The sequence below is a fragment of the Sinohyriopsis cumingii genome, chromosome 10, assembly GCF_028554795.1.
Source record: "Sinohyriopsis cumingii isolate HCF-2022 chromosome 10, ASM2855479v2, whole genome shotgun sequence".
Classification (NCBI taxonomy): Eukaryota; Metazoa; Mollusca; class Bivalvia; order Unionida; family Unionidae; genus Sinohyriopsis; species Sinohyriopsis cumingii.
The window spans coordinates 6,420,569-6,436,734 of record NC_142970.1 but is presented as its reverse complement, the minus strand read 5'-3'; the positions used below and the strand labels follow the sequence as shown (position 1 = coordinate 6,436,734).

Sequence of the window (16,166 nt, the reverse complement as noted above, 5' to 3'; positions counted from 1 at the left end):
GTTGCCAGAGATTCCAATGTGCGACGGTATCCACATGAGCTCGACTAATTGATGTGCTGTGGTGATATCGTCGATTAATTGGCATGCTCTGTCGAGGAATTGTTCCCTAGAGTGTGTATTGCGATTTTGGATCGATTTGATAACGCTTAGGGAATCGCTTATAATGACTGCTTTAGGTATTTGATTGTCTTTGATCCATTGTAGTGATTCAAGTATAGCCCAGAATTCAGTGGTGTAAATGGAGCTATAGTCAGGTAATCTTGATGATCCATCTAGCTATTCTTTCTCCTGTACCTGACAATCGCAAACAGTGCAAAGATAAGATACACATAAGCACGGTGACAATCACAGATATGAAATTTGATGATTTATAGGTAACATGCAGTGTCAACGCGGTTTATAATTTCTTTTCCAGTTTTCAGACGATTGCTAGAATCGAGCCGTATACCAAACATGATCCAGATCAGCAACAGTTGCATCCGGGAATATGTTTTCACCAGAATATGTGCTCCACGGTTTTCTGGTAGCTTCGCTAACAGAGAAGCAAACTTACCGACGCCAAGGTTTCTTAGACTTGGACCGTCAACCGGGTTCATCCACAAACATAAATATGAATGCTCCACATTGAACACAACTTATAGCGATCATTATTGATCGTAAGAACACGATTTGAACAAGCGTTTGATAAGCTGAGGAAACCCACCATGTGCTATTTTACCTCGTATTTTATTTTTGTATAGGTTACAAAAGGCTTTAGGAAAAGTATTGGTGAGGAGCTGGGTGTTTCTCTATGTGTAAATTATTGTATATGAAACTTTGTTTGTAAAAGCAAAAACAGAGCTAAACATAACATCAGATTTAAATATCTAAATATATTGTTATAAATTGGATGTATTTAGTGGTATTTTGGTAGTTATATATATGAATGGGATACACGTGATGATTTTTCAGTTTCTGAATAGGTTATAAATCTGAATACCGTCATTTTAGACACAAATGCTAATCGTCATCAATGCACGACCGTGCAACACATATTAACATATTTGTGCACATCGGCTACTTTGTTCATGAAAAGTAGTACTGCAAGTTTTTGAAGCTTATTCTTTGTGTGCGACTATGATTTCTAATGATCACGTTTGTATTGAATTACAATGCACGTGAGAATGTCACAGGGAAAGGTCAAATACTTCCTGAAGCTTAAGTAACATATCAATATTTAGAAACTGAAATATGTTCGACTCTCAGTTCTGAGTGTAATTTTGGTCAGTTCGTGATATTGTGTCATGACATATCTCTGTCGGAAGATAAGAAGACCGATATAAACGATGAGATTCAATAATAGCTGTCACACGGGTCTGCTATCTGAATATTTCTACTATCAGAATGAAGTGTATCATCCTCCTCGCTACCCTCGTTGGTCTGTCTTACCAGGTATGTAGAACTGTAATAACCATAAGCTGCCTTTTATGCAGACTGGTGCTATCTCTGTGTTATCTACATAAAGTCATTTATTTTGTTTTCTTTTTTGAACTAAGAAATCGATTTAATTATTCACAGACTATATCAACATTTTCGCATGCATCTTTTGTTGTCTCCTTTCAAATTTGAATAATCAGGAAATCAAGCAGTGATGTTAGTCGCAAAAGCAAATCCGACGCAAATGTTATTGCTAGAACGTAACAATTTCGATGAAAGTTTTATTATGTTTTTGCAAAATACTGATCACCGCAAAGGCATTTGTTAAGTCTGAGGTCTACACTCTAGTAGATCAATTTTTTAAATTACTGGGAATGTTTTCCTGAAAAGTGTTATAACCAAAACAAACTACACAAATAGGCATATAACCACAGGCGATGCATAATCCAGTAGCGCTTGCTGGTTCACAATTATATTTAAATGGATTAAAGGCCGCCATTTCTAAGTTAAGTATTGAGCAATCGGACATTTTCAGAATTTCAAAATTTTTCACTTTTTTCTTCTTTACAGCTTATGTTGAGACACTGAAAGACTCGGATAAACATTTTTCTCAATTGCTTTTTGAAAACAAGACATAACATTTCACACTTACCCAGGTGTAGAAAAAAGTATTCAAACAGTTCCTGGTATTTTCATGTGACTAGAAGATGACAGCAATTAAATTGTTTTATTTTATCCTATCGGCGTTTTTGATTTTGCAATTTGTAATATTTCCTAATAATGGTTCTCATACTCGGCTGGTGAACAGTCAATAACATCCATATATCTGGCCAATAACTTCTGAGACAAAGAAAGCACCTACTGGGCCTGGTTTGTGCATCATATATACTTGAATGGGCTTTACTGTTCCATTGGGTGGACAAATGAATCATAATGGGTGATACAATAACATATATAACTTTGTACATATTGAACAACACTTCCTGACCCAATATCACGAACTGTGAACATCACCCAGATAGATTCCCTGCTCAAAGCTACAAAAAAATTGTTTTAGTAATTTAGAAAAAATAAATATTAATTTAAAACAATATCCAGATAAGATTAATTAAGCACAATATAAAGTATCCATTAATTAAAACTTACAGCGAAATCGGTTAATGGCATGTGTTGTGTTCTGAAATGGGCAATATCTTTTTCGGACACAGCACTCGAATTATGTTTTCATTTCATTGTTTTAAGTGGAACTTTGATATCAAATTTCATAATACCAACGATGTATATAGTAACCTTGAGGGACATCATCTGTGTCTTGTAGAACTGTCGCTAGATATTAAAATCAAAATCAGAGTAGAAACCAATTACAGTCGTGTCTTTAATGTTAGTGTGCATTACATCGCATTGAACCAAAACCAATGAGTAACTTATGATGCTGGACATTATTTAACAAAAACAACAGTTTACCCTTCACGATGGATATTCTTTGCTTACTTCGAAGCAATAGGAACTTATTTTGATCCTCACCTTCAAGTTCAAAAAGAAACCATCAGGAATATACATATATTTATTGGCTTGAATGATTCGCCTCTGGTGTAATGCACAACATATGGTGTGAGAGAAAAGGCAAACATTGTTCTGATTGTGAACTTGCCTCCTTCGACCGCCGTGTTAATCCATACGAGGAAAATAGTTTAGAATATTATTCTCAATGTAGTCGAATGTTTCTGTTCTTTATGGAAATTGACCAGCGATATTCCGATTAACCCTGACATAACTTATTAGTAATGACCGAGCGGCATGCTATCTTTAAAATTAATGACTGTTGCGAAAAATGTCATTGTTTTAGTTATTGCCAAATGAATTAGTATTTAGATATACTCTATGGTGTCCCCACCATTCTGCTCAGCATGAATTATATTGCAATAAATCTTATGCATTGCTGGAGTCAGTGAAATATTTGTATACAACTGAGGTTAACGGGGACTTTCTATTGACGTTTTATTGACAGGAATTATATCAAGCAGTTTTAATTTTGAATTTTATATACTGGAAGAGAGCAGGACATTGTTTTATTTCCACCTTAAGACAATTTTTGTTCAACTAATATAATGGTTATCATTATTTCATCAGAGCAAGGCATGTGTTCGAGTTACTGGGAGCCAGACTATTTGTTAAAAGAACGTTCTATCCTCCAACACATTCTTTTTATGGTTAGATCCTCACTTGTAATTATATTCCAATGCATTTTAGAGATGAAAAATGAATATTTCTCTTTCAGATGACTACCTTTCAGCCCCACACTCGCGGCACGCATTCCACCCATGAGCCGGTTGTACATCAGTCGTACGTCTTTAATTATGACCATGTAACGGTAGGTATTCTCCCGTTCTGCCTGTCTGTCTCCCTCCCTCTCCCCCTCTCATTCTCTCTCTCTCTCTCTCTCTCTCTCTCTCTCTCTCTCTCTCTCTCTCGTTCTGTCTTTATCTCTCTGTCTGTCTGTCTCAACATATATCCATGCACAAGAACATAGGGACGTGCACTGATGTAGACTGAAAGACGAACGGGACAGATATCTTATACCGTGAAGTTGGAACACAGTGGTACCTGAATAAATCCGTGCACGTTTTGAATCACTAGTCAACTTTTGTCCCAGGTTTACGCGTGAATTTAGCAATATCGTATTTACCTTAAAACATTAACCGTAGTATGGCGGTACACTATCTACTTTGTTACCTTGTCATGACGTTATGCTGTCTATTCTGTTATCGTGCTCTGGCTGCCTACTGTTACCATGTCACAGCGGTAGATTGTCTACTCTGTTATCATGTCATGGTTTTACGCTATTTGCTGTTTTACCGTACCATGATGGGAACGGTCTACTTTTTTATTTTTTGTCATGGAGACACACTGTCATTTATGTTACCATGTTATGGCGGCACACTGTCTTTTCTGTCACCATGTCATGGAGGTTCACTTTCTATTCTATATCCGTATCATATGTTGTTGTTGTTCGTCCATCGAGTCGATGAAGACCACTCTAGTCACCGAGGGTTGGAGGGGCTGGCTCTGTTCTGTGCGTGCGCAGATGGCCGATGAGGACAATCCTTGCACGGAATGTTCGTTTGGATAAGGGACAAGGGATGAGTGAGACATCTCCAGGATGGTTGATGGCACGCACGTTTTTGGCTTGCCTCTTCAGCTGTTGTCCTGTTAGATTCGCACAACTTGGTGGCTTTGTGCACGAAGTAATGCCAAGTGACTCGATCTCTTGCTGTTTGCTCCCATGAATCAGTGTTTATGTTGAAAACTTTCAATGCAGCTTTCAGTTTGTCTTTGAAGCGTTTCTTCTGACCTCCGTGGGATCGCTGTCCTTGCCATTGCTCGAGACAGAAGAGTCTCTGAGGGCGTCGGTGGGCTGACATGCATACAAGTTGCCCCGACCATAAAAGCTGGTACTGCATCAGGATTGTGCAGGAGTTCTTCATTCGATGCCTGTCTGCGTAGCACTGGATCTCAGCAGCTTTGTTACTCAGCTATGTGTCTCGCATATGACGGTGTTTCTCCTGTACAGTTTTGCGTATATTGTTGTGCACATCTTACCTGGAGGTGGACATGAAGTTGTTGAGGAAAGTTTGATGGAGGCTGTGTTTCTCATCCATCAATTGTTTGATCACATCGCAGTTCTCATCAAACCAGTACTGGTGCTATCTGGTTGAGGGTCTTAGGATTATCGAAGCTGTGAGCTGTAGACCAGCTCTCGGAATGCCGCCCAGTCAGTCTCCACATAATGATTGCCCAGAGGGGTGGATTTCAGACTTTCTTTTATGGCATCCATGAGAGACTGTTTGGTATTGGTACGTTTCAGCTTGGTGATGTTTAATCGTTTAGGCGCCTTCTTTCCCTGCGGGCGTCGTTTTGGCTGAATGCGGCTGTTAAGCTTGGTGATGATGAGATGGTGGTCTATCCGGCAGTCGGCGCCAAACAAGGACTTGGTCACACGCACATCCTGCCTGTCGCTCTTCTTGACAATGACGTAGTCGATGAGATTCCAGTGCTTAGAGGGAGAGTGCATCCATGACGTCCGGTTACGGGTAGGGAGGCGTAATACTGTATTGGTGATTAGCAAGTCTGGATCCAAAGCAGACCATTGATGTTACAGTGACCCACTCTGTGATTTTCTAGCACTCCATCCCAGACAACTTGATCACAGCCTATTCTTGCCCTGAAGTCGCCAAAGATGACGAGATTATCTGCCGTTGGAGCGTCAGCAATGACAGAGTGAAAATCTTCATAGAACCTGACCTTCACTTCATCTGGGTTGGTCATTGTTGGAGCTTAGCAACTGATGATGGTATGGTGTTTTCTTCCAGACAAGTGGGGGAGTTTCATAGTCATGAGTCAGTCGTTTACCCCCTTTGTAGGTCCAGCCAATATGCCAATCAGTGCTGTTTTCACTGAAAAGCCAACACCAGTCTCCCGGCGCTCATCACTTCCTCTGCCGCTCTAAATAAAAGTTTATCCGGAACACCTTTCACAGAGTTCGCATTCTCCTGCAAGCCGGGTCTCTCTCAAGGCATCAATATCCACGCTGTATCAGGTGAGTTCTTCCTATTAGGGTGGTTCTCATCGGGGGTCATTCTTCGTCGTCTCTATCCAGTAGGGTACGCACATTCCATGAGCAAAGTGTGCGAGAAACAATCATCATTTTCATCTTTATATTTCGACGGCATGAGTAGGGTCCCCACCGGCCATAGTAACCTGGCTAGGGAGTTTAGAGCAGCCAATGTTTAGGGCACCTTTTCTAGCCGCTTCCTTGTGACAAGGAGGTGGGCAGTGCATTCCTGAAAAGATTGCTCAGTCGCTCAGCTAACTGCCGGACTCCACTGCTGCTCCGTGTCAGTGGTGAAAAACGCTAATTGGATGAGCCGCCTGCCTGCAGGTTTGCGGCTACGGTTGCTAGTGTACCCACATCTGCCGCTTCGTCGCTTGCCTGTCGCCACATGACTTTAGTGGGAGATGAAATGGGATGGGTCGATGACAAGAGTGACTTGCGCGGTGATTTTGGCTTAAGTTAGGAGGAGTTGCGCAGTTCTTTGATCTCGCTCTCTCGCCTAAAACCATCTGAGTCCAGGAGAATGACAAAGTCGAGACGGCCGGAGACAGAGTTGGGTGAAACGGATGGCCAGGACGTCTGACGTGTCTCGTCAAGCTCTTAGCTGAGAATCGCATTTTTGCCCGTTGACCAGCGGTGGTTCCTCCGCGCTTGCTGATTAATCCAGTCTTCACATTCTAGGTAGACAAATCCTAACTTCTCAAAGGGTTAAGGCCCATAGGCTACCATCCGCTCGGTTTAGCCGGCCAGTAGATGCAGTTTTTCAGGATGTGGCCGCTGAACCTGTCACAGCTTCTTGGAGCCACAGGTGAGAGCTGAGTGCCAAGTGGAGACCAAAAGTGTGCGAACTACCCCTGAAGGAGTACGATTGCTTCTCCCAACCAAATGTGCTACCCCTCCCCGGACACCCCATGCATACCATAACCTGTTAATTGTTATCAATATGTAATCCAAATCAGCACAAATTAACACTATTATAACAGGTATGTCGTTTAGGATGAGATTGCAAAAGCATTATCCCGCTAAGTGTTCTTTGCGACGATGTGAACACAAAGAGCTATAAGCTTACAATTAAAGGAATTCTTATGTTTATATGTGACGATTCTCGCTAGAAGTCATAAGTTTACCCCAACTTTCCAAAGACTTCCATACAACTTCGGTTGTAAATTAGAAAGCCCCACGTATCCATTGTATACCTAAATTTTACTCTAATTAATTCAAGACCACAAATAAAACAACCTACCAAATATCCATCAACCGCACATCTGCATGGTTTACTCTTCATCAGGTTTCCGTACTGCCAATCGATCACTCCTGAAAAAATATGCGAGTATCACCTAACACTGGAAACTCTTTTAACTCCGCCACCTTAGGCCAGTCAGTGTATGCTTTCCAGGCACATTTTGCCAATATAACTTGACCACATTTGCCCCCATGGCGACATAAACAGTATCTGCCAAGTCCCTTCTTATTTATTCCACTGTGTAATTAACCGGTGTAGCAGGCCAAATTAACCCCTGCCGAGATTAAACCTGGGTATAGTTTGGCCCCCGCCAGAGTATACTCCGGGGGATAAAGTGTCCTAGGCTAAACTATGCCCGGGGGTGTAAAATAGCTTGGGCCAGACCATACCGCTTCAGGCCAGAATATGTCCCACTTTTATAATAAATTAATATTTACTTATCGTTCTGGTCTTTATTTGTAGCAGGAAAACATGAACAACAATCATCACCGCCTTTTCTGAGTTTAGTGAGGTATGTTTTAGCTTCAGCTTAAAGAAATAAGAACAACATTGTGATTTAAAAACTAGAACATATTGATGTGAGTATTGGAAATATCATAGTTGATCAATACAATTGGACTGGAAGAATGTGAGGTATATATTGTATCATGATTCTTGATTCCTTCTTCAAGTTTTCCACAAAAAGTTCAAATTGTTGTGGATTGACACTACCACGATAGTGTACCACATGATTGACACTGTCTCTGGACATGAAGAATATATATATATATATATATATATATATATATATATATATATATATATATATATATATATATATATATATATATATATATTATCTTGTATGTATCTACCATGACAGACTACGAGTACGATTGAAACATGTCACTTAACTTACCTGACAAAGCTGAATCCTCAATAAAATGTTGAAAAATTAAGTAATTCTTATGCATATCGCTCAACACTAATGATATCATGGGGGTATATTTTGGCCTGAGAGATATGAATTGGCCTAGGCCATAATATACCCAGGTATAATTTAGCCTAGGCCGCTTTAACCTCAGGTATACTCCGGACTTGGGGTATACTATTGCCTGTTACAGGTTTCCACTGCAGTCACACCACCAATGTACACCACTAGATTTTAATATGGACTATCCTACTCCAGGCCAGGGACATTCATTCGGTTTTGGTCTGAATTCACTACTAGTGAACCATGGCATCATGGAAACTCACGAACACTTCACTCCGTGACGTTTGCGCCTAATAATTGGCTAATTATTTGTGGCTAGGAATATTTTCATTGCGCCGAATTCCATAAATCATACAAGTAATCACACAAATCAAAGAATTCCTTAAAACGGGGCGCTATAATCAAATGCGCATACTCCATATTTAGTAAATCTACCAAGAGAGATGAACAGTGATGTACTTGTCATAGGTTATCAAACGTATTTGGAGAGGACGAAACTTTAAAGAAATCAATGGGCCAAGGCTAACAGATTTGGGACAGCATCTATACTTGAATACTCACTGAACACTGCAACCGAAAAGAAGAGCGAATCACACTATATTTCTCATATTCTAAGGAATTAGAGATTTCCCTTTTAATCAGTACCAAGAATGACTATATATATATATATATATATATATATATATATATATATATATATATATATATATATGCCAATCAAATCGCCCGCAAAACAAAAGAGCTAAAAATGCTCAGAAACGTTAGGGCCGATACTTATGGGTACTGATGTAAACGTAGTACCTGTTGGCAGAATTATTTGGAACTCGAAAGTAGCCATGTAGAGATATAGTAGTACCGTGTACTAAGCAGCCTCATGTCAATCGCAGAAGCACTGCTGTTCTGAGATTCGCAGTTGCCATACAATTCAGCTTGGAACTGCTGACAAGATCGTAACAAGGTTTAACCAAATACTGTAGTAAGTGAAGTAATCAGAGCCTATCGAAACACAGTGAACTAATTTACAAAGCTATTAGATTCGTGCAACTTAATTATAGCCCCACACGTTTTATTACTACTAAGTATGCAAGACAACGATTTTCACTACAAGATATTTGGTATGTAAACTATGCCGATTATCAACGTCTTACTAGATTCTACAGAGACTTGTACTTTTCCGTCAATCAGATTGTATCCATGTTTTCTCTAAACTTTCTAACAAAGACCATAACTATTAGTCACTCACAACCGACTGTCATCATATCACATAACCGGAGTGGATTAAACGTCGTCACGGGCTCAGATCTTTACTGTTTTCATAGGTGGATAGCGTTTTAATATGGCTGAATTATGTGCATCGGCAAAGTCGTCAAGCGTCAAATGCAGAAAAGAGTAATCGATGAAGTATCTCTAATGAAAGTTCTTAAAGATAAAATATTGTTAAATACTGTATTTTCTACACATTGCACATCGAATAGAATCAGCTGGACACAACGAGTTCGTTTTCATTTTAAATACAAGCTATGTCACACACTGGTGATTCGCTTCGGCCGTGTTGAGTCTAATGTTAACATTTGTTGTTGGTTAAACATACGATAATCTAACTGTTATAGCATGTGTTATCCAGTCATTATGAATTTCGATTAAAAACAGTAATTAAACCATAAACATACGATAATCTAACTGTTATAGCATGTGCTATCCAGTCATTATGAATTTCGATTAAAAACAGTAATTAGACCATAATCTGAAATGCAAATCTATGGCATTGGGCTTTACTTAGTTCATCAGTTATTTTGCAACAAATGCTCAACATCAAATAATTTATCTTTATCTTTCTCTCACGCATCTAAGTAAATAAACATCCAAAGTGTACATCATTTGCAAGGACAGCGTAACGATCGTGGAAGTTAACCGGACGATTAAAAAAGACCACGACACCTAATGAAAATCGAAGAAAAAATGGTCTAAATTAAACGGTAACCTGTGTAGAGTCTGAACCCGCCTTTCACATCAGTTCCTGAGATTAAGCGCTTAAACACGTTTCACTACTACGTCTTTAATTCGTAGTATCACTGCTATTTCCGGTAATGCTGGATATTATGCCTCAAATGTAACACCTAAAAGTTAATTTTGAAACGACGTTTGTTGACGATGAATACCCTTCATATCATCTCGAGCCTTTACACCAACTAAAAAGAAGTCGAAAGTAACTATTTGATGGTAGTAGAACTTGAATCACATGACTACAATATAGTTGCTACCGAATGGTATAGACTAAATTGCTGTCATTAAAAAGAATGTCAGGATGTGCTACGAGTATGGTTAGTCTAGTAAAATATCGAACTCTCAGCCAATGTACACAATTTAAACATCTTAACCCAGTGTATAAAACACACTGGACATCTGTGGCATTTTTACGGGTAACTGTTCAAAATCTGGCACATGTTACCTTTCCTATTGACATCTTTTAAAGCGTGCCGTGCCTGGCGGATTATTGCGAGGAATGGGGTCACATAAACATCATATCATGGAAATCATGGAATAAACCTAATCACTTTTTTACAGCACAAGATGGTTGTTCATAAAGACAGGAATTGCTACATATTCATGTTGACTGACCAGGAGAAATTGGATGTGCACACTGACGCCGGACTGATAGCACTCGAGGTAATATATACACTACTACAACGGTGTTACGCGTGCAAGAAAATACTCCAAATGTGTACAGTTTAACTAAGCTTGTGTATTGCCTTTGGAATCATGTTTTTCAAATAACTCCTATTTGTTTTTACCCCCTGCCGATTTTAGAAACGAAAAGCATCAATGATATAAAAATGCACAAAACGTAGTTATTTCATTCATTGTTTTATAATTTCTAACCGGACCATCGCTAAGGTGTCCCTAATACTGTCGAATTACTAGCGTTGTTACGGGAATGGAAACTCCCGATGTTAACAGTCAGTCCGACTACTCGCTGACTGTCCATTTCCGGTTTCTAGAATAGGCTATATCAGTAAAAACTGTCGTCTGCGTCAAAAAAATCGCACGGTCTAATTTTAATATTTTGAAAATAAGTTGAACAAATAAATGGAAGGAACTCTTGTATGCATGTGTTCGAAGAGATGTATGCTCCAAATTTAAGGATTTACTGGCATGTTTGAAGGTAGTAAACTACACCACATCTGTTGCTTGAAATGAGACACTGGTCAAAGGAAATATTGCCACCTTCTTGCTAAAGAAACTCCGTTTTTCTTCGGTACGCCAGCAAGGTGACAGGATTAGGGACCACCTGGCGACAATCAGGTTAGAACTTATATATCAATGAATGAAATTAATAAGCTTTGTACATTTTTAATATCTTTGATGCTTTCTGTTTTCACAATTGGTAGGAGATGGGATACGCAGAAATGGGATAGTGTGAGAATAACACAGCATAAGTTCATTTGCTTTGTTTCTTGCAGTGCTCTCATATTAGCATTCAGCCTTAGAGAGAAAAGCTAAATAAGATTAAATAATAAGGTTACTGCATTTGTATAGGAAAATCTGAATAAGGTTACTGCATTTGTATAGGAAAAACTGAATAAGGTTACTGCATTTGTATAGGAAAAACTGAATAAGGTTACTGCATTTGTATAGGAAAATCTGAACTCGTGTTTTTCTTCTCAGCTATACTACACTATTTACGTTGTGCAGTATGGCTTAGAAAATCTCGATCATAATTTTCCTTAGAAATATAGTAACCTGTAATATAAACTGATACCAATATACTTCACAGTGAGTCCATACGTGGCTTCACACATATGGTACAAGAGCTTTTCATCGGTCAGCTAACGTTAGAACATGGCTTTGAGTTATGATTTGTTTGGTTGTTTATTGTTTGTATTCATATAACATGTTTGTTCTGTAATCAATTATTTGTGAATATGTATACTAAAATTATGTCACATACCCTAGAGGAGAGTCTTCACTAATATATGTTTGAGAAGGTTAGCAAGGTGTGAATCTTTAGCAGGTCAACTGTTCCTGACACACGCAAATTTAGCTCATATTTCTCAAATTTAAATCAGGATAGAACCATATGGGACTCGGAAATGGGCCTGAGACGATTGTTTGTAAATATGGACAAAACGCTTGAGAAAACAATTTTGATTTCCGAAAGATTGAAAGTTTGAATTCAAACTTTAATACCTTGGTTGATAACCTTAAGTCATAATTTGATGCTGTTAGTAGTGGTGTGTGTAGTGTTGTGCTGTGTAATGTTGTGTACAGTGTTGTGATGTGTAGTGTTGTGTGTAGTGTTGCGTGTAGTGTTGTGCTGTGTAGCGTTATTTGTAGTGCTGTGCTGTGTAGTGGCGTGTGTAGTGTTGTGCTGTGTAGTGGCGTGTGTATTGTTGTGTGTAGTGTTGTGCTGTGTAGTGTTATGTGAAGTGTTGTGTAGTGTAGTGGTGTGTATAGTGGTGTGTTGTGTACTGTTGTGGGTAGTGTTGTTTCGTATAGTGGTGTGTGTAATGTTGTGTGTAGTGTTGTGCGATGTGTTGTGCTGTGTAATGTTGTGTGTAATATGTGTAATATGGTGTTTAGTTTTGAGTTTAGTATTGTGTTTAGTTTTTTCTGTAGTGTCATGCTGTGAAGTGTTGTGGGTAGTGTTGTGCTGTGTAGTGTTGTGTGTAGTATTGTGCTGTGTAGTGTTTTGCTGTGTAGTGTTGTGGGTAGTGTTGTGCTGTGTAGTGTTGTGTGTAGTATTGTGCTGTGTAGTGTTTTGCTGTGTAGTGTTGTGTGTAGTGTTATGTGATGGAGAGGGACACGTGAGGTATAGAATGAGAAAGATAGCGACTACCATGCAGTTTCACTCATATAGAACGGGGATGCATACATGATCAGTATAGGAAACTGAGTTGTGTAGTCAAACCTGTGCAGAGGCTGACTTGACTTCCTATATGTCCAACAACATTTTTATATAGTTTTGTTTCCGGAATTGAATTTTCTAGACTGCTTGAGGTTTTATTTCATTATTTGTGGACATTTTTAATCACTTTGTGTAAACTGCAAGAAAAGAACAATCCTAAATCTTGGGTTTCGCTTTTACATGTACCAGTCGGGTTCAGTGCTTTCTATTTATAAGCTTCAGATCACCTACTGTTATTTAAATCATATATGCAGTTGTTAAGAAAATTTAAATGGGTATTTCAGTGCAAAAATCAGTTTATAAGCATTCATTCCTTGTTAACCATGTATCCATGTATGATACATTTTCCACAATATATGGGTATCATATGCGCTATCAAAGATTATTTCGTATTACAAAGCCTTAAAGCTTAGTCTTACAAAGACCAATTATGTCATTTCTGATACCTTTAGCTATTTCCCAAAAAGTGACATGAAAAACTAGTATTTATTAATACTTAAGTGTAGACATGCGTTTATCTTAAATGGTTTCAATCGGAAACTCTGCTTAAAATTGTATCTACATTTAATTGTTCGTTTACACAAAATGTTAATTAGGCAAGACAAGTTCAGTTCTTTTTGTAAAGAAACACAATAATCAAATTTTCATTATTGTATGATGTGATATAGTTACAGTATCTTGAATACTAGTGTCTGGGTGGCTGAAAGATAAATGAATGAATTATACATTTTAACATCACGGCAATAGATACACTATTGTTTTCATGAATTATTCGATATTTGTGTAAAACGTATTACACTTGTTATCATATAAATGATACCAGTGAATATCTTCAGGTTTGGAGAATTTCTTTCAAGGACTAATGGAATATAATAAGGAATACTTATTTTATGAGTGATATAGAAAATAAAACGTCTGTACTGAATATATAACATTAATTGTTTGCTCTCTCTCTCTCTCTCTCTCTCTCTCTCATGCGTAATCGTCTATATGAACTTCTTGCGTCCTGTACAGTTATGTTGCTTGTTTCTACTCTTCTTTATTGTTTTATTGCTAATGTTGTTTATTGATTTTAGAAACGAATCTCAATTTATATTAATAAACCTCCTACATATTTAACTTATTGTTTCCATATATGTAAATAATCGAATTCTCCGTTACATATATTGTATATGGATCATGATAAACATACCCCGGATAGGGGCTTAGACTGACATACCCAGATAGGGATCATGACTTACATACCCCAGGCAGGGGTCTAGACTAACATACCCAGACTGGGGTCATGACTAGCATACCCCCAGATAGTGGTCTTGACTAACATAAAGTTGATATTAATTATTAACTAATAGTGAATCTTTAATTGAAGAAAAGGAAATATATTTCGTTCATACGCTACATTCAGACCTTTATACCCGGAACAATATATTCATGAAAATTAATACATGCTTACTGATACATTGTATCAACATAGTGATACATTGTATCAACACACTGATACATTGTATCAACACAGTGATACGTTGTATCAACACACTGATACTTTGTATCAACACACTGACACATTTTGCATATCATGATGATAGAATAACATTTTAATTATTTTAATTTTCCTGAATCCCAATTTGCACTGTTCCAATAGATTAAAGCACATTCGTGACATTTCAACATTATAAATTTAACTTTGTATTCAAGTGTGATATATAGTTATAGGGACGTTGTTAATTTTTCGCCGTATAAACAATGACGTAATTAATATTATAATGGCATCAGAATGTTTATTTACAAAAATATTGCAAAGAAATGATGTATTCACCTGAAAAGCATTCGTAAAGATGACGTGAAAACGCTTGAAGGAATAAAGCATGGATATTTTTCTGATCTTCTGTTACATGAAGTATTTTGTTCTATTTATTATTTATATATATACGTATATACAGCATATTTAATTAACCCTCGGGCCCCGAGTGGCCGAGTGGTCTGAAGCGCTCTTCGTTACGGATCACTGCCATCTCACCTCTGTCTGCGGCGGTTCGAGTCTAAGATTCAGCCAATGTGGGTATGTGAGAAAGCTTGCCAGTAGCTTCTCGTGGGTCGGTGGTTCTTTCCGGGGTTTTCTCTGGTTCTTCCTCCACCATTAATACTGGCCGCCATGTATAGCCTATCATGTGCTGCAAAATGGCGTTAAACCCCACAACAACAATAATAATTAACCCTCCTCTGCAACTGCTCTTGTTATATATATATGTGTGTGTGTGTGTATATATATATATATATATATATATATATATATATATATATATATAACCTTTACCCTTCAACACTAGTCTCCCCAGCTTTATTTTTATGTTCAATTTGTCTAATTGTGTTTACATGCATTATATATACAAACCATAAGTTTGCCTTTTCAGGTCAAGTTAATTCAAATGATTAATACCGGCACAAAGACTGTGACAGTAAAGACCTCCTTGGAACATAGTATTGTACAGGCTTGCGGATCATTGATCCTACATTACTACACTGTCGTCTAGATCATGTTATATTGAAATAGAATAAATAATACAAATAAAATTTATATGTACATGTGTTATTTTTGTATACCATATTGTTTAGAACATTCTTCATGTATATAAATGGATCATGCCTTAATATATTCCAATATGCATCGGTGTAACTATACATCCATCTATCCACTACTTTGCTCTAAGTAGTTATGGGCGAGATTGGGAGACATAGTTGGGAAAATGAAAATTTAACATGCTGCCGATATCGTAATAACTGGTATTAATGAGGGGGGGGGGGGGCGGGATTCAGTTTCATAAACGTCAACAAATTTAAATTATGGGCTATTATTGGGGGAAAAGGGGAGTTTACAGTCTAACATATTGATCGATTTAACAATATGGGACTGTACGGCGAATATGGGAATTAGCACATTGTTGGATTCTGACTATTATGTAATGACCAACACACCGCCTTGCTGACGAAAACCCATCTACTTATCAATCCATACACA

General features: G+C 38.0%; 1 protein-coding gene across 1 annotated transcript; it reads left to right on the top strand.

Moving 5' to 3' along the window:
• Positions 1-1,319: 1,319 nt before the first annotated feature.
• On the top strand, positions 1,320-15,697 carry LOC149789536 (uncharacterized). Its single transcript, XM_089973305.1, has 4 exons — positions 1,320-1,431; positions 3,695-3,787; positions 10,810-10,911; positions 15,562-15,697. Exons 1-4 carry the CDS (start codon positions 1,384-1,386, stop codon positions 15,679-15,681), a joined length of 363 nt encoding a protein of 120 aa, XP_089829431.1. The 5' UTR covers positions 1,320-1,383; the 3' UTR covers positions 15,682-15,697.
• Positions 15,698-16,166: the final 469 nt, after the last annotated feature.